This window comes from Bombus terrestris, chromosome 8 (assembly GCF_910591885.1).
Source record: "Bombus terrestris chromosome 8, iyBomTerr1.2, whole genome shotgun sequence".
Taxonomy (NCBI): domain Eukaryota; kingdom Metazoa; phylum Arthropoda; class Insecta; order Hymenoptera; family Apidae; genus Bombus; species Bombus terrestris.
This window is the reverse complement of record NC_063276.1, coordinates 5,169,323-5,191,651: the sequence shown is the minus strand read 5'-3', so window position 1 is coordinate 5,191,651 and position 22,329 is coordinate 5,169,323. Positions and strand designations below refer to the sequence as shown.

The 22,329-nt window shown below is 31.2% G+C and overlaps 3 protein-coding genes across 8 annotated transcripts; 2 read left to right on the top strand and 1 right to left on the bottom strand.

Annotated features, from left to right (window-relative positions):
* Nucleotides 1-685: 685 nt before the first annotated feature.
* LOC100642641 (dynein axonemal intermediate chain 3) lies at nt 686-10,203 on the bottom strand. 3 transcript variants are annotated; one of them, XM_020864158.2, is made up of 13 exons: nt 9,584-10,203; nt 9,275-9,480; nt 8,700-9,131; nt 8,046-8,366; nt 7,720-7,968; nt 7,478-7,633; nt 6,907-7,250; nt 5,877-6,196; nt 5,402-5,630; nt 4,716-5,016; nt 3,409-3,576; nt 2,897-3,229; nt 686-2,067 (listed from the first exon to the last, which is right to left on the bottom strand). In XM_020864158.2, the coding sequence occupies exons 1-13, from the start codon at nt 9,828-9,830 to the stop codon at nt 1,858-1,860; spliced, it is 3,516 nt and encodes a 1,171-aa protein (XP_020719817.2). In that variant the 5' UTR covers nt 9,831-10,203; the 3' UTR covers nt 686-1,857. The 3 variants fall into 3 exon arrangements, with proteins under 3 accessions (XP_020719817.2, XP_048264217.1, XP_048264218.1); XM_048408260.1 differs by having other exon boundaries at nt 1,926-2,823; XM_048408261.1 differs by having other exon boundaries at nt 1,926-2,251.
* A 565-nt stretch (nt 10,204-10,768) lies between these two features.
* On the top strand, nt 10,769-21,965 carry LOC100642522 (neurexin-4). 4 transcript variants are annotated; one of them, XM_020864251.2, is made up of 10 exons: nt 10,769-10,944; nt 11,420-11,512; nt 13,758-13,954; nt 15,500-15,641; nt 16,016-16,386; nt 16,467-16,805; nt 16,885-17,689; nt 17,789-18,094; nt 18,620-19,246; nt 19,619-21,965. In XM_020864251.2, the coding sequence occupies exons 1-10, from the start codon at nt 10,881-10,883 to the stop codon at nt 20,470-20,472; spliced, it is 3,798 nt and encodes a 1,265-aa protein (XP_020719910.2). In that variant the 5' UTR covers nt 10,769-10,880; the 3' UTR covers nt 20,473-21,965. The 4 variants fall into 4 exon arrangements, with proteins under 4 accessions (XP_020719910.2, XP_048264135.1, XP_048264136.1 ...); XM_048408178.1 differs by lacking the exon at nt 13,758-13,954 and adding an exon at nt 14,522-14,718 and having other exon boundaries at nt 10,770-10,944; XM_048408180.1 differs by lacking the exons at nt 10,769-10,944; nt 11,420-11,512 and adding an exon at nt 14,522-14,718 and having other exon boundaries at nt 13,820-13,954.
* On the top strand, nt 11,420-13,182 carry LOC110119509 (L-aminoadipate-semialdehyde dehydrogenase-phosphopantetheinyl transferase). The gene is made up of 2 exons (XM_020864252.2): nt 11,420-11,512; nt 12,091-13,182. Exon 2 carries the CDS (start codon nt 12,231-12,233, stop codon nt 13,056-13,058), a length of 828 nt encoding a protein of 275 aa, XP_020719911.1. The 5' UTR covers nt 11,420-11,512; nt 12,091-12,230; the 3' UTR covers nt 13,059-13,182.
* Nucleotides 21,966-22,329: the final 364 nt, after the last annotated feature.

Genomic DNA, 22,329 nt, shown 5'->3' with positions numbered 1-22,329 from the left:
CTGCGACAAAATGATCGTCAAAGACGATGAAAGATTTTAGACTTAGATTTCACTGGCAACAAAGAGAATAATTCTTATATCTTACAGAGATTAATTCGAAATGGATTAGATTAACATCTGGGCTATAATAATTTACCAACTAATAATTTTAATAAGTTGATGAACTACAACTTATACATTTTTTTTTTTTTGCAATTTTATGTTAACTAGAATAATCAGATAACTTATAATTTGCAAAACTTACTTTGCAAATGTTTTTGTTTTATTATATTGAATTTCTCTTTTATAATGAAAAATAAATTATTGATATATGTATATATTGTAACTTGTCACTCGTAAAATTTCATTAATAATAATTTTAGTAAATTGACAAAGTTCAAGTTGGATTCTGGAAAATTCTGCGAATCCATGTCTTTTTCCTGATGATTGCATTAATGTATAAACATGAGATTATCGCATTTGAAAAGTCACACAATATCGTAAAAGAATACTGGAGTTGCCAAGCAAGTTTAAAAATTAAGTAACTCCTTTTATGTATATACTTATCACAAAAATTGGATGGCCATGAAAAATATTCCCAGAACAACTTTCGTTTAATTCGTTATGTAGGTCCCATTTTAATAGATTTCAAGGACAAAAATAATTGTAAGAATAATATGCTATTATATTTGTCATCACGGCAATTTCCTTAAATTCTCAAAACATGTTATTATCTTTTAATTGGTTTATAATCCTTATTAATTTAAGAAAATTACTTTTGATCTTTTATTTATGTTGTAAAGATGAAAATTGTTTGCAACCATTTTCTACAACAAAATTGAAGATCATTTACAGCGTATGTGATGGTAGATGGAGACAACTACGACGCAAATTGCTCTCTTTTGTTTGCTTGAATCCTTCTTATAACGAATACCGGATATTATATTTGTAAAGCACTGATTTTCAGTTCACCTACGTGAACGTGAATCATCTAATCCCAATTCATCTACGTAACAATGTTTCTTGCAGTTGAATAAAGCGCAATTCTTCATCCTTGTTTTCTTCTTCAATTTGTTTTCTTCAACTTGACTTTTACCTCAACATTATTTTAATCTTTTACATTAATTTTCAATAAATAAAATAAAATTTTATTTTTGTAATACAATATTTTAAGATTACTTCCATTGAAAGTTAAGTATATTTTCATGCTAAGTCACATTGCGTACAACATTCTGCTCGTTCAACGTGCTTCCAGGGTCCACACATTTTTGAGCGTTCCAAAAAAATTTTGTATAATGCATATATGCACTTTTTAAATTTACATTTACAAAGTATTCTTAAATATTATTACATATTTTTTTGTACATCTATTTAGTATACAGGCTCCTTAATTCAAGAATGTTGCTATCGTCAGTAAGTTCATTTTCATCTGAAGTGTTATTTAGTGCATCCAATAAATCATCAAACAATAATTCATCTTGGCTTTCATTTTTTTTTATTTCTATGAGATATTTTGCTACTTTTTTAGAATTAGGGCCTATTTTGTAAAATAATTAAAAATCTGTTTCCTCAAAAATTAAAACGCGGATATTCAAATAACAAAATGTTGTACAACGATCAAACACTTTATAAAGTACGATGCACGATTGACACAAACCTACCGATGTTGTGGCAATACTGACCGATTATTTTTTACCCTCTCGAAATTTCGACATATATTTATTTTGTTAATCATTTGTCACAAGAATATGCAAGGCTCCATTGCCTTGGTAACGTGATAGAAAAATCAATTTATTTCTAATTTCTTGAGCCGTCATGCATATTTTCATGCTAAGTCATAGTTACATAGTTAAATTAATGTTTTATTGTAGATATCATTTATATGATTATGCTGAATCTCTTCTTCGATTTGTTCAATTTTTTCAACTCGGTATCCATCGTGACGCGTATCGTTTTCTTCTTTCTTAGAATATTCTCCCAATTAAACGAATGCTGAAACGGATGCTTCTGTAAATCCGCTAACACTTTAGCCTGCGTTTCCATAAAATGGTAAATGATCTCTTCATTCGGGTCAATTCGTTGCATTTCCTTAAAATTCATTAGAGAAAGGATCGTAAATGAAAAGAGATCATAATTAAAATACGATAAGGACATCCTCTAATAATATTAATCGATCGATCATAGTAGACAGTAGCTGACGAAACCATTTGGACACTTATCATACAAAACTTTTATACCCATGTTGTATGTAAAATATTTTGAAACGTTAGCACTGTAATAAGACATGACTGTCGTGATTATAGTGATCAAATTTGAAACTTAAGTTTCGTGTAACATATAATATATTCATAAAAGGTGTCTGTACAAATGTTCCAGAAAAATTAGACACGATATAAGACACACAATAATGGTCAATAATAAAGAACAGTAGTAATAATAATGAAAGTCATGTAAATGCTCGGGAAACTCTCTTTAAAATATTTAGGTGTATTGTGTTCAACATCTTTTTTTTTGTTACGATGTAATAATGATACAATGATTATGGAATAAGGTGAAACGAGATGAATAAATTGGACGCTGTGATATAGTGTGTTAAGTTATTATTGACCTTCTGATGATTCTCTATAGGCAAATTAGATCAGTTATATCCAAGCTTACCTTTTTTAGTATTCTAAACTATCAAAAATTTAAAAAAAGATTCTGAAGTATTTAACCCCTCTACTACAGTTAATCGCCTCTAGTAAAATTACTCTGTTAATCCGCGTTAATCGTGTGCTCTTCGAATCATTTTTGATGAAAAAATTCAGAGATAAAATTTTGTAGTAGTTTGCCTATAGAATCTGCCTATGGAGGGATTATCATAGAATTTTCTGCTATATTTTTCAAACTATAATCCGACTTTCGTCATTCCATTTACCATCATTTCCTCTTCGAGTATAGTATCCTCCACAGTAACTGGTTTATCGATTTTTCCTGGCACTGGCGCCACGGAAATTCGCTTGGTCTCTGGCTGATGTTTAGGGAAGAAAAGGTTTTTGGTGTGCTCAAAAATACTTTCTTGCATTTTTAATGTTTGCCGCAATTTTTTCTTCTTCCTTTCTGCATCCTGCCGTAATCTTAGAATAGGTTCACGCTGCCTTTCGAGGTCGTCTTTCTTTAAACCTTTCTTCTCCAGAAGCACTTGCTGCATGTGCTTCAACTCCCTTGTTTTCCATCTTTCGCGTGATTCTTCAATCATTTCCCATGTTTTCTAAAAATTCGTCCCAATTAACGATCAAATAATAGTTTGAATTCTTTTTCTTATTATTATTACATTAATAAAAAGAAGTCCGATTCTATAAGCTGATCTTTTTCTTTTAGTAATATTAGTTTTTAGTATTATTAGTTTAATAATATTAGTTTAGTTATATTAGTTTAAAATAAACATACTAAGCCTTTTTTTAGAGGCTCTACTAAAGGTTCAGCTTCCATTGTTTTAGAGGTGACTGCTTTCTCTTCTTCCTCTTGCTTCTTCTTCTCTGCTTTTCTTTGTTTTTCTTCGATTTCCTTATAAGCCGTTTGTGTCCATCTCTTTAACCATTCTCTACAGCTCTTTACCTGGAATTATCCGTCCGAATGGATTAATAACCCATTCAAAGCTAATGAGTATGCCATGAAAAAAAAATTGTAATTGTATTCGAAAAGATGAAAAAATTATTCTGAAGAAGCTGAAGAATTAAAATATTACAATCCTGAAAAATTATATAATAAAAAGATAATAGGACTTTCGGTTTGGTTCGGAGCGAGGGTAACACGCGAACGGAGAGCTCTGTGGAAAAAGTGAAGTGTGAAGGGAAAAAGGAGAAGGAAGCACAAAGTGACACGAAGAAGGGAAAATAAAGGGTGAGCATACAAGGAGAAAGTGAAAGAAAAGTGAAAAGAAGGCAAGAACGAAAGAGAGATACAAATAAGAAAAACTAGAAGAGAAGAGGTTAAGAAGTCAGAAACAAACAAAGTAAGGCAGGGAAACGATAAATGGCGACAAACAGAGGAAGACCAAGGATAGATACAGCTTGTCAGAAAAAGAGGCACCAACCAGGGAGAGAGGAATGGAGGTAATGATGGAAAAAATGGAGAAAATGGAAAGAGGATTCGAGGCAATGATAAAGGAAATAAAAGGTATATTCGAAAATCAAGTGGAGGAGATGAAGATGGAAATAAAAGAGGAAAGGGAAAGAAGGGAAGGAAAGAGAGCCAGAGAGAAAGATGAGTGGGAAAGGGAAAAGAAAGAACAATTGGGCAGAATCAGAAGAATCGAGGAGGAGAAGGACAGGGCAGAGAGAGAGAAAAGAAGAAGGAACATAGTAATCAAAGGAGTAGACTGGAACGAAAGAAGCAATGAAGAGACAGTAAAGGAGTTCATAAGAGAAAAAATGAAAATAGGGACAGAAGCAGAAAGGACACATATGATAAGGGTGGGGGACAAAAACACAATAATAGTGGCGACAATGAAATCAATGGAGGAAAAGGTAAGGATAATGAAGGAGAAAAGCAAATTGGAAAAGGGGGTATACATAGATGACAAAGATAATGGTAAATTAAAATAAAATAATACAAAAAGAATAAGTGAAAATAAAAATTTGCGTTGTTTAGACATAGTATAGAAAATGAGCAATCCAGTAGTTTGGCCAATTTATATCGTGGCGTTGATAGATTAAATTAATTTTCAAATATCATTTCATTTTTTACAAATTTACCCTTTTAACTTGGCGTTCGATAAAATTACTCATCCATTCTACACAAGCGGTGTCCTTCTTGAAAAAAACATCGGGAGCGAGAAACATCCTTAAGATACCATTAAAATCGCAAAATCCTACGCATTGTGGAGTCAAATATAATTCGTGTGTGTAAATCCCTGTAATTATGCGACCTGACAGACTCTGCATGACGCATGGTTCTTCTGTTTTCACCATGAAATCCCATAATTCGACGGTACCATCTAATCGTGTTAGAATTACTATCGTGGGGCGATAACTACCCCAAGAAATAGCAGTGAGGCTATATAAAAGGATAAATTATTTTTTTGTATATAAAAGTAAAGGAAAAGAACGTGATAAGTTATATTTTCTTTTACAGGGGAGCAGTTTTGAAAGTCAATACAAGATGAGTATTCATGTTGTATACTAATTTCTTACTAATTCCTTCGTGTCAAATATCTCACAGCTTCTATATACATTTCTAGATTAGGTTCAATATAATCAAAACACTCGTGTCTCATTATAATGTTAATGAAATGTCGAAATGTTTTATATAATACATACAACATATACATATAAATGTTTTCTAACTGTACAAATACTTCCGAGAGCTATTATATTCGAGAGACATTATATTTCGAGAGCATTATAATTATAATGAAATATTTTAAAAATCCGAAATGTACCTAACTTGTGATTTCTTCCAAAATAACGGTATACCAATATCCTCTTTCCAAATAGCGAATATTTTGCCACCTATGGTTGCAAGCCACGATCTATTTAGCCTAGATCTAACAGAATGTGTTATAGGACCATCGTGTATTCTTTTAAACCAACACCATCGACATATTTCTGTATTAATATTTAAATCTGTTGTGAAATCGTATCCTTCCCACGTGATGCAACCAAAATCGCCTAGAAAATCAAATGTAGTTAAATTAAATTAAATTAATGATTTAAAAATATACAAGGCGTTTGATTTATCTTGTATTGCTTAATATTTTACAATTATTTTATATACAAAAAATTGTACCAAGACAAAGAAATTTAAGATAAACCTGTATAGCAAAAATAAATATAATATATAATTAATATACATAAATACAAAAATACCTACAGCAAAATATCTACTTTTTCTTTTTATAAATTGTTTTTTTATACCTTCAACAGTACCGATATGTATCATCGGTTTCATCACATAATCTGGTTTCTTGATAACATTTTCAAAATACCTCCGGATAGTTACATCTTGCATTGATGGAGCAACGTCAGTGCGTTTTTTCGTAAATTTCGCTGCATACATGCTCATAGTAGTTATTACTACGTTTCGACTTTCGTTTGGATGTTGGATTGTCAAGATATAATAGGGCTTGAAAACACGGTCTAGTACTTTAAACGGAGATATCGACTTTGTCAATGCTTCTGGTCTTATTACGGTCCCTTTCCTTTTCTCCTTTTTCTCCTTCTCATACATCTGCCATCTTATAATATATAATAATTTCTGATTAATTCGCCAGCAAAAATTAATTCAATAAGAAACTGTAAACCATATTTCAATTTCCGATTAATTCCTTCTTTTTTATTTAATTTCTAAAAGTGCATAATCGTGAACGAATAAACTTTTCTGATCGAAGCTAAAAAAGATATAAAACAGATGAAAATGATGACTTATTAAAAAACAATATTCATCATATGTTTATGTAACAAAGTAAAATAATACGGGATAACATTTAATTTCTGGAGAACCTTCATTTTAATTTAATTAGTTTATATTTAATGGCAAATACTTGCACTTTAAGTGAATCGTATTCTAGTTTCTGAATGTGTAATCTCCTTTTCTCTCTAATAATATTGATCTCAAAGTTGAAATAAACATATATTTTTTATAATGATAAGAAACACTGGAAGATTATTTGTTTATCGTGTAAAAATTGTATATCAACTCGATATTAAAGAATGTATAAAAACTCGATATTAACTTCTGTAATCTATTTATAACGAATACTCTGTTTTAGATGTTTCCTATATTTTATATATCTTAGTCTTTAAGTATTTTTGAAATGCTTAAAGCGTGCTCCTATTTACATACTCGTACTAGGGTGAAAGTACTCTAAAATATTAAATTAATTATGATATCCTCGCAATATGTATAATAAGTAATAAATCGAATTTACTTAAAAAAGAGACCAACTTTTCATCTAACTTCAAGTTCCAGAAAGCGATCGTACCATCCTCGCTTGCAGACACAAATTGCGACGATAAATCATTGACACTAGTGTCTTCTGGCAACGATGTAATTCTGCCACTGGAATCAAGCTGATCGTACGGAGAAATCCATATAATCTGAGTCACAGCCGCCTTCTGGCTCTCTTTTAACGAGGACATTGCAGTAGGTCTGATTACGGACGTTCCAATTACTTCCTGCATCCATATGGTCAAAGTCTTTATCGCGATTCTATGCTTGATTTGAGCCGCTGTATACACAATTACCGCTTCCACTTTCTCGATTTTACCTGGGATGTGCCATAGTACGATCTGTAATAGTTTAAACACGGTATTTTATAAACATAAAACATTAAAATTATTAGTAATTGAGGGCATTAAATACGAAGATCGTAGAAAGAAAATTTGATAAGTACATTTTTATTGATTTTTTTCATTTTAATGTTAAATTATAATTATATTGTACATTAAATATTGTTATGAAATACTCATATTTTTCAATAATAGTCTTCTTAACACTTCAGATTATTAATACTTAACTGGCCATTTGCGCAACCACCTACGATCAGATTTCCATCTAGTGGACTCACAGCTACGGATGTCACTTCCCTTGGACATTCAAGAACCAATTTTGGTGTCAAACGATCGTTAAACGACCATACGAGAACAAAATTATTGTCGCAAGCCTTAACTACCTGGGACGGAAAATTCGAGATTTACTATCTTAAAAATTTAAGAAATCTAGGAAATTAGAAGAAAGACATCTTTTTTGCAAATTCACCTCCTCGTTCGATTTAGGTCCAATTAGATATTGACTCTTTGAGTAGCTCGTATAGGCAGCGAACGCTATACCAGTCCATAATGGATGCCAGCAAAGGTCATTGATGACTTTATTAGCCACGTGCTGTTCATCGTGAAAGCTCAAGTGTTCCTCATAGCTTACAGGTATCGGCCACTGTGTGTCTCTTATGTTTCTCACTAAATTGCCATAATCGTTCGTGTAAATGTCCCAAGTAGCATTTAACAACAACTACAATAATATAAAGACGAGAATAGACGAGTTATATTACATATTATATATTATTATTAGATTGAAAGAAAACTAACTTGATCGCACACATAGTCGCTGAAACGATGAAGGAAGCTCCTCAAAGATTCTACTTTATCTGGCGTAAATTTCGATATATCCGGAGACTTATATTCATATTTATACTGAACCCAACAATTTGTAAGTACCGAAAGAGCCGTTTGAGTTTCCACATCTCGAACATCCGGAGTAACTTGAATCATATTGCTTAACAGTTTACGAGGAATATTTTCAAAGATTTGACGGTAAGGAAGAAGTTCGATGTATCCATCTCTAACATCGTTTACTTTTCTGTCTTCGAATTGGAATGACGCATTGAATATATCTGCTGTTCCTATTACCTAAAATGAACCGATGATGTACGATCATCCAAAAGTGAACATTTACTTATTTTTAACAAAATGTAATATAATTGCAAAATTATCAAAAAGAATATTCAGGACGATTTTATCTTAAATATCGTAAAATATTACATTATATATACATATATATATATATATAATTATATACCATAGATTCTCTATATGTGTATAGTAAAAGTCCATTTCATTCTCCAAAAATATATTAATAAAAAGTGACACGTTTGTTACAAAAAACTCTTTCCTTCATTCTAGCATTGCCTACATAGTAAAAGTACTTTCATTCATTCCCTTATTTCGCATCCCACTTTTTACCTCGATCTCTAACAGCGGTCTAGTATTCTTAACGACGGACGCCTCGATCTCTACACTGCTGTTAAATTCCTGCCATTTCCCTAACGGTTTATAGACGGCGGTCCTCACACGATTTTCATGTTCCTCTCTTTGTTTCTGAATTTTTTCGACCACAGCATCTCGGCCATCCTCCGTCAAGCATATGTAGAACTGACCTTCTTCGGTTAACGATGGAACATAACCGATTAGTATCTTCGAATTCGGAAACATTCGAATCTCGTTTTTTATTGGCAGGAAATCGCTACTGTCTTCGTGGAGATCTATATTGTCTTCAATGATCTCTTTCCGAACGTATACCCAAGGATACTCGGTGCTAACGTTTTCTCCTATGACACAGCCAACTACCTTTTGCGTTAAAGGCGACAAATTGATCCTTGCTATACCTGGTGCGCCCTGAACAAGAACGTACTACTTAATAAGTTGTTTATTTGATCTAGAAAGGGCCAGTGATCGAACATAAAAACATAATTGGGAAGATTTTGGGCAGAAGAACCAACAACAATATAAATAAATAAAATGACATTGATTTGGATTACTAGTGAAACAGAATAGCGAATTTCTTTCGGTGATTCGGGTACATAATCCACCGAAGCAAGACGTAGAAGATCGCTGGTTGATGGACCGGAAGCGGAATAAGAATCTAAATCGAAAATCGTTCTTCGTCTTTCTTTTAATGTACTTATGTCCAAGCGTACTGTTTCCTTTGCTTCCTTTTCCCAATCTATGGTTTCGCTAGAAATGGCTTCACAGAAAATTCTAATTAATTATATTTATAACGTTTCATAAAATGAATTAGTTATGGTTAATTAAAGAGTTTACTATTGATTGACAAAATGAAAACCAACACTTTACTGCTTCCGTCCAGTCCTTTTCATATTTAGGCATGTATCCATAATCTTCAGCTTCGGAATAATCGTCATCATACATGGCATCTTCTGCTAGCGCAGAATATTCCCTTTTCCTTGATTCTTCAACTGTACTTTCATATTCTCCCTGTTCAGTTTCTTCATTTTGAAGAATTTTGTCATCTTGATTAAGTTGCTCATCTTGTTTCTCTTTCTCCTCATTATGAGGCCCATGTTCATCAGCCATTATATTTCAGTTAATTATGCGAAAATAGTAGAAAAATGATATCAATAATATTAAATTATTTAAACACGTTAAACAGAAATTTGTACATACATTTCTGTCACACGTGACGTTGTCGACTATGCTAAGCATCTGTCAAATATGTATGTATTGTATTCGATTTATAATCGTACCACGAACGAGGTACTGAACGAGACGTGAGATCTTAATATTGACATACGAATACCTCTACAATACTTGTTCATCCTACTACAGAGCATACACTGCTTTTACATGTATCAATTAATCTTTGGCAAACAATGTCAAGTTAAGGACTACGCTACTTGTAGTCCAATTTAGGCTTCAATAAACTCTGTTCTTTCTTTTATTTAAGCTGTAGAAATATAGAAATTTATGTTTTTTAGAATTTCATAGGAAAATTTATTTTCAATTTAATCATTGATTAGGCATGTATAATCACCGATTAGTCAATATATGTATTTGACTTTATCGACTACCGGTAACTTTTTTTTCGATTTTAAGTTATAAAATGTATATATATACGTATATAAATATAAACATATACATATATACATATAAAAACATATTTCGTAACAAATAAATAATTTGATAACAAATCTAGTATACCTTTAAGATACGGTAGAATAATAATTCCGTTACATCTTACATTGCATTTTAAAATATGTATGTACATTAAATTCTGCCAATGTGTTTAAAAAATTCACGTTTTATTCAATCAAATTGGAATTTAAATATTCTCTATATAATTATTAATATCTTATCTTAAATAATGTGATGGTAGTATGTAATATGCTATAAGATAATCCAATATTTTACAATATAATATAATATGATAAGTACTATATAGTAATAGTAGCATGTATATGTGATCATGTGTGAGAGTAACTATGGCTCGTCGTTGTGTACGTATGAGTAATACACTAGTGAAATGACTCCAGTGAGAGCGTGAGAGAGAATCAGTAACAGTTTCAACAACGCGTCTCGCTTAGGACTAGCTTCTCGTATGTTGCTCTCTGAAAGGGCAATGATACGATGAATACTATCAGGTGTTTTGTGTTCGTTTTCGCAATTGCAAGTAATTCATTCACCTCTGCGTGTAAGTACATATTATTATTAACTATATGAAATTTTTCCTCCGTAAGAGAAATAATTTTCCTAAAGATGATTCAATGCAGCCAAGCCCATTTTACAACATGGCGTAGTAGAGAATTAATGTATGATAAACTTATTGAAAAACGAGCAAACTTTTGTTTCTAATTCAACCAATCTACGAACCAATATTCAATTTAAGAATTAATATTTTTTAGAATTTGAGAAATGAATTGCATTACGACCATACATTTATTGTTCCCTAATGTATGAATGTACATATATTGTTAGAGAAGCATGATATTTTATACTGATTACATAAAATAAAATTCTTTAATCCTATTATTCAAAATTGATAGATATCTTGTATTATATAAAATGAAGATATTAGATTGAATTTATAATTGTTAAGAAATTACTTTAATGATATTTGATATGTTGATATATATTATATTATTAATTTACATGTAATTTTTAATTAGATGATGAATGTAACGATCCACTTTTGGACAGAGCTCACTTAACAGCTACCACATCATTACCCAACAGAGGTCCAAAAAATGCCAGGCTTAATGGTAAAGCTTTTCTAATTTTTTTGTCATATTATATATTGCATTTTCCTTTAGTTATATTGTTCAATAACATTTCTTATGTTATCTTTTTGTACAAGTTTAGAAACATTTGATAATTTGTAGTTTGTTGCTTGCTACCTATATATTATATTTTGAAAACGTATGTGATAATGTATACCTGTTACTAAGATTGCTTTTCTTCGTCTATATTTATTATTAAGTTTAATAGCAATACAGGTAGTGTATTATCCACATATTATGTATCTGTATATTTAAGTTTAAACATAAAATTTGATTTGTTTGAAAAGACTTAAAACTTAAAGAAATGCTATTCTCATTGACACCCACATGCATTAGCCAATTAAAAGAACTCCAGACCTGAATTAGGTAAAATGAACTCACTGACTCATTGCAGAGTTATTCTGTGCATCTGATTTCTTCTTAAGCAACAAGCACTAGTCACACAAATGATCATTATTAATAATTAATTAATAATCCTTTAATGAATACTTTATAAATTAGAAATAAATATTGTTATTTATTAGAAAAGTAATCCAATGTCTTCTGTCTATTTGCTCCAGGTGGATGCTAAAGAGTAGCCTGGTTTTTTAAAAGACAAGAGCCTTTAAAAAAAGCAGTGCTTTAATAAAACAGAAGCAAATAACAGTTTGCAGAACTTTAACCTGATTATAAATCAGAGTTAAAATTAATATTAGTAAACATGTTTCAAAGTATTCGGTGGGCATTCAATTGGAAGGAATGGAATCCCAGTGAGAAGGACTTTGCTTATGCTATTTCTTGCATACAGTTAGAAGAGAAACAAAGATTAGGCAGATTTGTGTTTCGTAAAGATATTAGGGCTTCTCTTGCAGGTAGATTAATGATGAGAAAATTTGTTAATGAGTATGAACATATTCCATACTCTGCTATAGTATTTGCAAGAGATGCATATAATAAACCTATTTTAAAAAATGTTTCTTCAAACTTGTCTTTTAATGTATCTCATCACGGTAATTATACAGTTTTAGCAGGTGAAACAAGGAATATAAACTTAGGAATAGATGTAATGAAATTCGAATATACTGGTGGTAGGCAATTGCCTGAATTTTTCCGTATAATGAATAGAAATTTTTCACCTTTAGAATGGGAAGAAATAAATATGTTTTCTAACGACTTTGATAAAGTTAGTATGTTCTGCAGGCATTGGGCATTGAAAGAAAGTTATGTGAAAGCTATAGGTAAAGGTATTACGATTGATCTTAGATCAATGTCTTTTAAAACTAATTCAGAACTCATGGAAAATTCTGTTACAACTGATACTGTTTTATACATAAATGATGTAAAACAAGATTGGTTGTTTGAGGAAACATTGTTGAATTCCCAACACTGTGTTGCTATAGCTTTGCAAAAAAATGGAAAAGCACCAAACTCGCAAAAGAAAATATTTGAATATGTAAACAGTGATACACTCTTAGCAAATGCTATTCCATTATTTTCACAAGATCCTAAATATACAGAAGAATATTTCAAAAAAAAGGAGCATCCATAACTTTAAATTTTATATATTGTTACATTAGTTTCTTGTGGGTAATGCTTTTATGTATGTGTAATAAAGATGTACAGATATAACAGTCGCATTTAGTTAGTGAATTTAATAAATATAGTTAGAAATATGTGTCCAAATTTTATTTTACCTCCTTATGAAATTCATAGTTTCGTATGTACACTTAAACATTCACATAAATGTATCAAATTATTTACTATTAAATTAAGTACAAAATTTGAAAAATGTAAGATTTTTGAAAGAATACAGTTTTTACAGAATATTGAAATTAATTATAAATTTCAATTTAAAAACTACAAAAGATGCAATAAAAAATTTTTAATTCATTTATTTTATGTGCATACAATACACAAACCTGTTACTTTTACACGTTTCCTCTCTTTTGCTTGGGAAAGGGAGTTTTCCATAAATAACACATAACATATATATTTCCAACTTATACATATGTATTTCTTTTAAATGATATTGCTTTCAACTATTTTAATACATATCTTTGAAAGGTATAACTTAAGTATTACTTGTATTTTTCAGCTATGAATATATTTAGTTATGTTATAATTATCTCAAATTCATTACATGATAATTATAGTAGTATTTAATTCTCTGATAACCCTACTTTGTTAAATATGACTGCTTCCTTAAGTTCATTTTGAGTTGCATGCATGCGTATATGTTGTGGCGTAGGCGGAAGCGCATGGACGGCTAGCAGTTCAGACTTTGATCAGTACCTTATAATCGACCTGGGTCAAATAATGAACATCACAGCTGTGGAGACCCAGGGGCGAGCAGTACAAAATGAGTATGTTATGGAATATGTTATCAGTTATGGTACAAATGGCCTGGACTACGTTGATTACAAAGAAGAAGATGGTAATGTTAAGGTAAACTGAACCTATACAATTTTTGACTCAGTGTCTGTGCTAATATAGCCATAATCCATGAGCAGATTTGTTGAAAAGGTATATTGCATTTAGTAACTAATATTAACTAATGACTAACAAAACTCATAGCACTGTGATAATGCAAAAGACTGGGTTTTTGAAATTCAGTATGATATTAGTTAAGTATCTTAGCATGAATGAAGTAATGAATGAATTCCCATAACATTGTATCATAAAAACTTCTACGTAGGTAGATACTGTTTGCATGTTTAACACAACACTGTTAGTATGCTTCTTTATTTGTACAAATGAATATACAACAGCTATATCTTTTTCATGCATTTCATACCGAATTTCTGAATGATGTAAATATTATTATGAAAAATAGAATTTTATGTATTATAATATAAAACGTTTATTAAAATAATTATCTATTAAAATATAAACACAAATGATAATCATTATGTTACCATCTTCCAATGGCTCATAACACTTTCTTTCTCTTACTTAACTGCTTTGCTTCTACTCTTTTCCTTTTACACATGGACATGGGGCTGGGCTTTGCAGGAGGTTCTACGTGGTCACCAGAGCTTAGCAGTTATGATCAACATCTTACTGTGGAACTGGGGGACAGATATGAGATACGCAGCATAGCTACACGAGGTCGTGCACATACTAATGAATATGTGACAGAGTATATTGTCCAGTACTCTGATGATGGGCAAGCCTGGGCCAGTTATGAAAGCCAGGATGGTGTAGATGAGGTATTAATAGAGATATTGACTATAAAGAAACGTAGAACTTTTCTGTACAGAATCATTTTTATCTTTTGCTCCAGGATGTGATATACTTGCTACAATATTGTACATATGTAATATAACATTTACATGTTATACATAGCGACATATTTTTCAGTAAAAGAATTATTTCATTATTTCTAAAATTATATATTTTCAGTGAGAAATACATAGCAGAAGTGCTCTCTTTTTATTGGTGGAGGCACAATGGGAACTGTGATTCTGCTTTTATATGTTAATAATTTCTTAAATCTCACATGTTTTAAAAAATTAAAAAATATGGTTTCCTTAATTTCTAATAAATGCTCAAGCATATAGCTTGAAGATCTTTTTTCTATTTGTGAAGATTTTTTCTTAACTCGAATCTATTAAACACTATACATATATATAATTATTTTAATAATTTACATTTTTTACATGATACTTTCAATAGAATGTTTAACATTTGCTTTCATGCTTCTGCACTTATAAATAACAATGCTATACTAACATAACTATAGATAAAAGCATGCCAAATGTTTACCAACCTATGTTTAATTTATTTATGCATTACAATTTAGGCATAAATGTTGTACTTAAATCAAACATAACCAACTAACAGATTATGTAAATGTTAACAAAAATTCTAAAGTTTTTATATAACATTGTACAAAAGAAACACTTTGTTTTTGAAATGATTATAGTAAATTTAACAAAGATTGCATTTCATTATTAAATAAGGATATACATCTTCTTTCTTTCTTTATAGATGTTTAAAGGCAACATAGATGGTGATACAATAAAACTTAATAAATTTGAAGTACCAATTATTGCACAATGGATAAGAATAAATCCAACCCGATGGCGGGATAGAATATCGTTAAGAATAGAATTGTATGGATGTGGTTATGGTAAGCAATGACATACTTTTAAGAGGAAGTTGTGAATTTTATTGAGAAAATTGGCGACATTCCATGATGACTATTTTCAAGAAAAACATGAAACCATACAAAACCATAACTTCACTATGATATGGAAATCTACATAAATCAGAAATTGACACATTTTTACAGTTAACAAAGTAATATTTTAAAGAATTATCTCTTTTCTAAGATAACAATTACTTTCTCATACCAAAAAATTAAAATAATAGTGTGGTTTCTATCTTTGCAGTGAATAATTCTCTTAAAAAAATGTTTTAAGGATGACTAAATTTTAGTCTTCCAAATCAAGAAATTCTCTTAATATGCCAAAGTCTTTACTTAACTAATTTTTCTTTTTGTAGTGTCCGACATTCTTTCCTTCAATGGTTCATCTCTTTTACGGTATGATTTATTGAGGGAACCAATAGAAACTGACAGACATTTTATACGCTTCCGGTTCAAAACGAACAATGCAGATGGTATTTTAATGTACTCTCGCGGGACACAAGGGGATTACATAGCTTTACAATTAAAAGACAACAGAATGATATTAAATATAGATTTGGGGTCTGATATCATGACTAGTTTGTCTGTTGGTAGCCTTTTGGATGACAATATGTGGCATGATGTTCTAATATCGCGTAACAGGAAGAATATCTCATTCTCTGTAGATAGGGTATTAATTAGGGGAAGGATAAAAGGAGAGTTTCATAGACTGGATTTAAATAGAGCAGTAAGTAGCTAAATAATGTATAATATCTTTTATTACATTTTCAAATCTATAATATTAATTAATTCAAATACCTTCACCAGTTATATATAGGTGGTGTACCTAACAAACAAGATGGATTGGTAGTCAATCAAAATTTTACAGGGTGTATAGAAAATTTTTATCTAAATGCGACTAGCATTATTCACGATTTAAAGGAAACAGGAATTACCGGGGAGAATCTAAGATATTACAAAGTGAATACGCTTTATAGCTGTCCAGAACCACCTATAATCCCTGTAACATTTTTAACTCACGGCTCATATGCCAGACTTAAAGGATACGAGGGAGTATCTTCTTTGAATGCTTCCCTCACTTTTAGGACATACGAAGATAGAGGAATTATTTTATATCATCAATTTACTTCACCTGGTTTCGTAAAGGTTTGTAAATTTATTTTCGGAAGATGAAGATTTTCTGTATCAAATACATGTTAATAATGTTTTATATTGTATATATTAGCTATTTTTGGAAGATGGTAGATTGAAAGTTGATATTCAAACGAAAGGAAGTCCTCTAGTAACTTTAGACAATTTCGATGAAAAGTTCAATGACGGAAAATGGCATCAAGTTATATTAACAATTTCAAAGAATAACCTTATCCTAAATGTCGATGGAACACCTATGAGGACGAGACGTATATTAGATATGATCACAGGACCTGTTTACATGATTGGTGGTATGACAGGAATAGAGAGCAACCGCGGTTTCGTTGGTTGTATGAGAATGATTAGTATCGATGGCAACTATAAGCTACCAACCGACTGGAAGGAAGAGGAATACTGTTGCAAGAACGAAATTGTCTTCGATGCATGTCAAATGATGGATCGTTGCAATCCAAATCCGTGCAAACATTCTGGTGTATGCCGTCAAAATTCTGATGAATTCTTCTGTGATTGTGCCAATACAGGATATACAGGAGCTGTCTGTCACACTTCCTTGAATCCTCTATCATGCGAAGCATATAAAAACATAAACTCAGTCAGTCAACGAGCAGATATCAAAATAGACGTTGATGGAAGCGGTCCTTTGAAACCATTCCCGGTAGTTTGTGAATTCTATACAGACGGACGCGTGAGAACTATCTTGCGACATAACAATGAACGCATTACACCTGTGGATGGATTCCAAGAGCCGGGTAGTTTTGAACAAGATATCATTTACGACGCGGACATGGATCAAATCGAAGCTCTTCTTAATCGATCCACGAATTGTAGACAAAGGATCAGTTATGAATGTAGACTTTCTAAACTGTTCAATTCTCCAGGTAATTATTTATTAATCTATTAATGGAGATTTAAATGTATGATTTCCGTCGAAGATTATATATTTTGTATTTGAATAACGTAATATAATGTAATTTTAGTACCACAAGGAGATTATTTCAGACCAAACTCGTGGTGGGTCAGTAGAAATAATCAGAAAATGGACTACTGGGGAGGAGCATTACCAGGTTCACGTAAATGCGAATGCGGTATACTTGGAAATTGCGCGGATCCTACAAAATGGTGCAATTGTGATGCTGATTTAGATACTATCTTAGAAGACAGCGGAGACATCACTGAAAAGGAATATCTTCCAGTTAAACAATTACGATTTGGTGATACTGGTACACCGGTGGACGATAAAATGGGTCATTATACGCTTGGGCCACTTATTTGTGAGGGAGATGGTAAGTTTAAAACATTTTCCACGCATTATGCATGTAAACCAGGATATTTAATTTATTTTAAATTGTTTGTAAGGTTCTAATTTACCTTGGTTGATTACCAAGGTAAGATCAGGTAAGATTCATACCATTTAAAGTAGCTATTTAAAAGATACATTTGCAAACATTTAAATGTGTATTGTATCTTTGTAAGTACATTAGATACTGTAAAATAATAGTAATTAGCATTTTAATTATTATTGATTTCCATTCACTTGTATTAATGCTCAAACTTTTGTAGTCACCTCTATTTATTTGTACTTGAATAACAAAAGTATTGATAATTATTCGGTATAGAGGAATCAGCTTCAATAATATTTACTTTAATATATAACATAGAAGTGGCCATCTTTCTGGGTAATATTTTATTCTATAACAATTTTCAAGATCAATGTTATTGGAGCTGATTCCTCCCCCTCCTTAATCCTGTATAATATATCCTATCCTTAATCCTATATAAAATAAATAAAACATTTCGTTTTATTGTAGATCTGTTCAAGAACGTAGTAACATTCCGCATCGTTGATGCTACCATCAACCTACCAACCTTTGATATCGGTCACAGCGGTGATATTTATTTCGAGTTTAAAACGACCATCGAAAACGCTGTTATAATTCATAGCAAGGGACCCACAGATTATATAAAGATTTCTATAAATAGTGGAAATCAGATTCAGTTCCAGTATTTAGCAGGTAGTGGCCCACTTACGGTCAGTGTACAAACCTCGTACAAATTAGCTGATAATCGATGGCATTCCGTGTCGGTTGAAAGAAATCGTAAGGAAGCTAGAATCGTAATCGATGGAGCGTTAAAGAATGAAGTAAGGGAACCTCCAGGGCCAGTACGAGCTCTTCATCTCACATCGGATCTCGTGGTTGGCGCCACGACTGATTATAGAGATGGTTACGTTGGGTGTATCAGAGCTCTCCTTTTGAATGGTCAGTTGCAAGATCTGAGAAGTTATGCTCGTCAAAGTTTATATGGAATTTCTGAAGGTTGTATGGGTAAATGCGAAAGCAATCCGTGCCTTAACAATGGCACGTGCCATGAAAGATACGATGGATATTCTTGTGACTGTCGATGGACTGCATTTAAAGGTCCAATTTGCGCAGATGGTATGTTTCTCTTCTTGATAAAAATTAACATAAATATTAGGTTGCCCGAAAAGTGTTTTTCTTTTACAAACAAGTCTTTTACAACAACGCATCTTTATATAAATATGAAACCTAATCTGTCGAACGTTGTAATCTTTATCTTCGTAGAACAAAATAGATCATACGTAATTCGATAAAATAATATAAAACGGAAAATGTTATGCATCCTTTATTTCCTTATAAAACGAAAGAAACTTTTCGGACGACCTAATAAATTTTTGGAAATGATAATTCTTTATACCTTGTTCTGTATGATTCTAAAACTATTAAAAATTGGGTATTGAATATTGTGTATTACATTGAGTTTTAACGTTAAAATTTGTTTTATTATAGAAATTGGAGTAAATATGCGTCCAAGTTCAATGATAAAGTACGACTTCATGGGTAGCTGGCGTTCCACTATCTCTGAAAAAATCAGAGTTGGTTTTACAACGACGAATCCGAAAGGATTTTTACTCGGCCTGTTTTCGAACATCTCTGGAGAATATATGACAATTATGGTCTCAAATAGCGGGCATTTGCGTGTCGTTTTCGATTTCGGTTTTGAACGACAAGAAGTTATTTTCCCTAATAAGCACTTCGGTCTGGGACAGTATCATGATGTTAGGGTAGGCAGGAAGGATTCAGGAGCGACACTCATTTTGCAAGTCGATAATTACGAGCCGAAAGAATTCCCCTTTAACATTAAAACCTCAGCCGATGCACAATTTAATAATATACAGTATATGTATATAGGAAGAAACGAATCCATGACAGAAGGTTTTGCTGGTTGCATATCTAGAGTAGAATTTGACGATATTTACCCTTTGAAGTTACTATTCCAGGAAGATGGGCCTGGAAACGTTCGTTCTTTGGGTACTCCTCTCACGGAAGATTTCTGTGGCGTGGAACCAATCACGCATCCGCCTGATATCGTAGAAACTCGTCCACCACCGCAAGTAGATGAAGAAAAAGTTCGAGCTGCTTACAACGAAACCGACACCGCGATTTTAGGAAGCGTGTTGACAGTCATTATTATAGCATTAGTTATAATGACAGTACTTATAGGAAGATACATGTCAAGACACAAAGGCGAATATTTGACCCAGGAGGACAAGGGTGCTGAAATAGCACTGGATCCAGACTCAGCGGTAGTTCATTCTGCTACTGGTCATCAAGTTCAAAAAAAGAAAGAATGGTTTATTTAAGTACGAAGTTAGATATTTCGCTATGTCGATGCTAGAATATATAGATGAAATTATGCTTATAAGTGCACTTTGAAGTGTCATAATGAAAGATTTTATAGGAAGGATAAAAAGAAACATAATTCTACTGTTTCGATTTAATGACAACTGTATAAAACTGGAGACTGGTAAACTTAACTAATTAGCATGAACAAATTTATTGAATCCCTTACAATAATGAAGAAATAATATACAATTATGAGTTCAAATATTATGTTAAAAAGATGTAAGCATGTAGAAATATCTTATTTGTATTAAGTGTACCTTTGATATTTTTTCTGAATACTTATTAATGTCAGTCATCATATAGCTAGGAATAAGAGGTAGTAAAAGATCTTTCGAATTGCAGACTGTTATTACTTTACATTATGAGGTGCATAAATATTTATTATGTACATTGAAATTTAGATTGACCATCGCGACAGAATACTATGTTAGGTTAGATACTTGTTTAACATTTTATTATTTTAAAAATGAGAACAGTTACTTGTTTCTTTTTTACTCTGTTATATCAGAGTTTTTACCTGTTAATGTTAATCGTAAGAACATCAACAAATCAACTGATTTTGAAACTCACTAAAAAATTTATTGGCTATGCTATTTTTCTATCAATGACAACAAAGTTATTTGTACATATATAAAATATTTCTAAATCTTCAGAAATATTTCATTACATGTAAAATACTTTTTTCTCTTTATTTTCACGAAAAGTGTGTTCTCAGTATTATTTGTAATGCTTACCGTCCAAAGTGCATTTTACTTTTTCTTTATATTTATTTTGTTTACATTTGTTTATTATGTATTTACAAATATTTTATTTCTTTCGTGAAGTGTAACAATCCGAATTCTATACTGTAACTTAACTTAATCTTATCAAAACTAATATTCGTATACTATACGTGTAACAGTGAGAGTGTGCTGTATATATATCATTTTTATACAAAGGAAATGTTTTACTGTAATAATATGCCAGTGTATATTTTATATACTGTATTCAGCAGAACGCATGTGCTGCTAAATAAAGACGCAAAGTCGTGATTATGATTTTGTAACAATAAGTCCTTCATAAAAACTAGTTAGCTGAAGCACGTAGTTTGTAACAACAAAGATTTTGTAGAGTTGCCATAAACTTAATTTTACACTTTCACATATAAACTACGAAAAAGTTAAGTGCGATAGAAGTATCCAACGTTCCTGAAGAACGTAAAATTTTATTTTCTCATAAAATGTAAGATGCTTTAATTTTGTTAGTGAAACTATTAAAATATAACAATTAACGAAAATACATTGTACATAGTAATAGAATTACATTTTTTAACTGGAATTATAAAAACTATATATGTAAGTGAGTAGGAAGCGAACGAAATATGCGATGGTTATAGAAAACTAATAGTTTAACTATCAGTTTAAAATAATACAATTACAGAAACGAAAAACAATAAAAACACTTCAACGAACGAATCTCATTCATTAATATTTACCACAGAAATAACATGTTTACGATTTTTCAAATTTGTAATTCAAACAAAATTTTGATGTTAGAAATAGACTTCTTTATTTAATAATAATAATAGTATTATTATAAATTTCATATTATTTATTATGGAAAATTCTTGTTCACAGTAAAAGTCTAATCTATTAGAAATTTGCAAATATTTAAGCTTTTCATTTATTTAATATAAATTATTATCTATGGATTCTTTTGATTACATAGTATATATTGTACACGTATCCGAACCTCCGTCAACCGATCCTTTCGACGACCACTGGTAATCGTGTCAATACATAGATAAAATATAAAAATACTTTATATCATAAAAC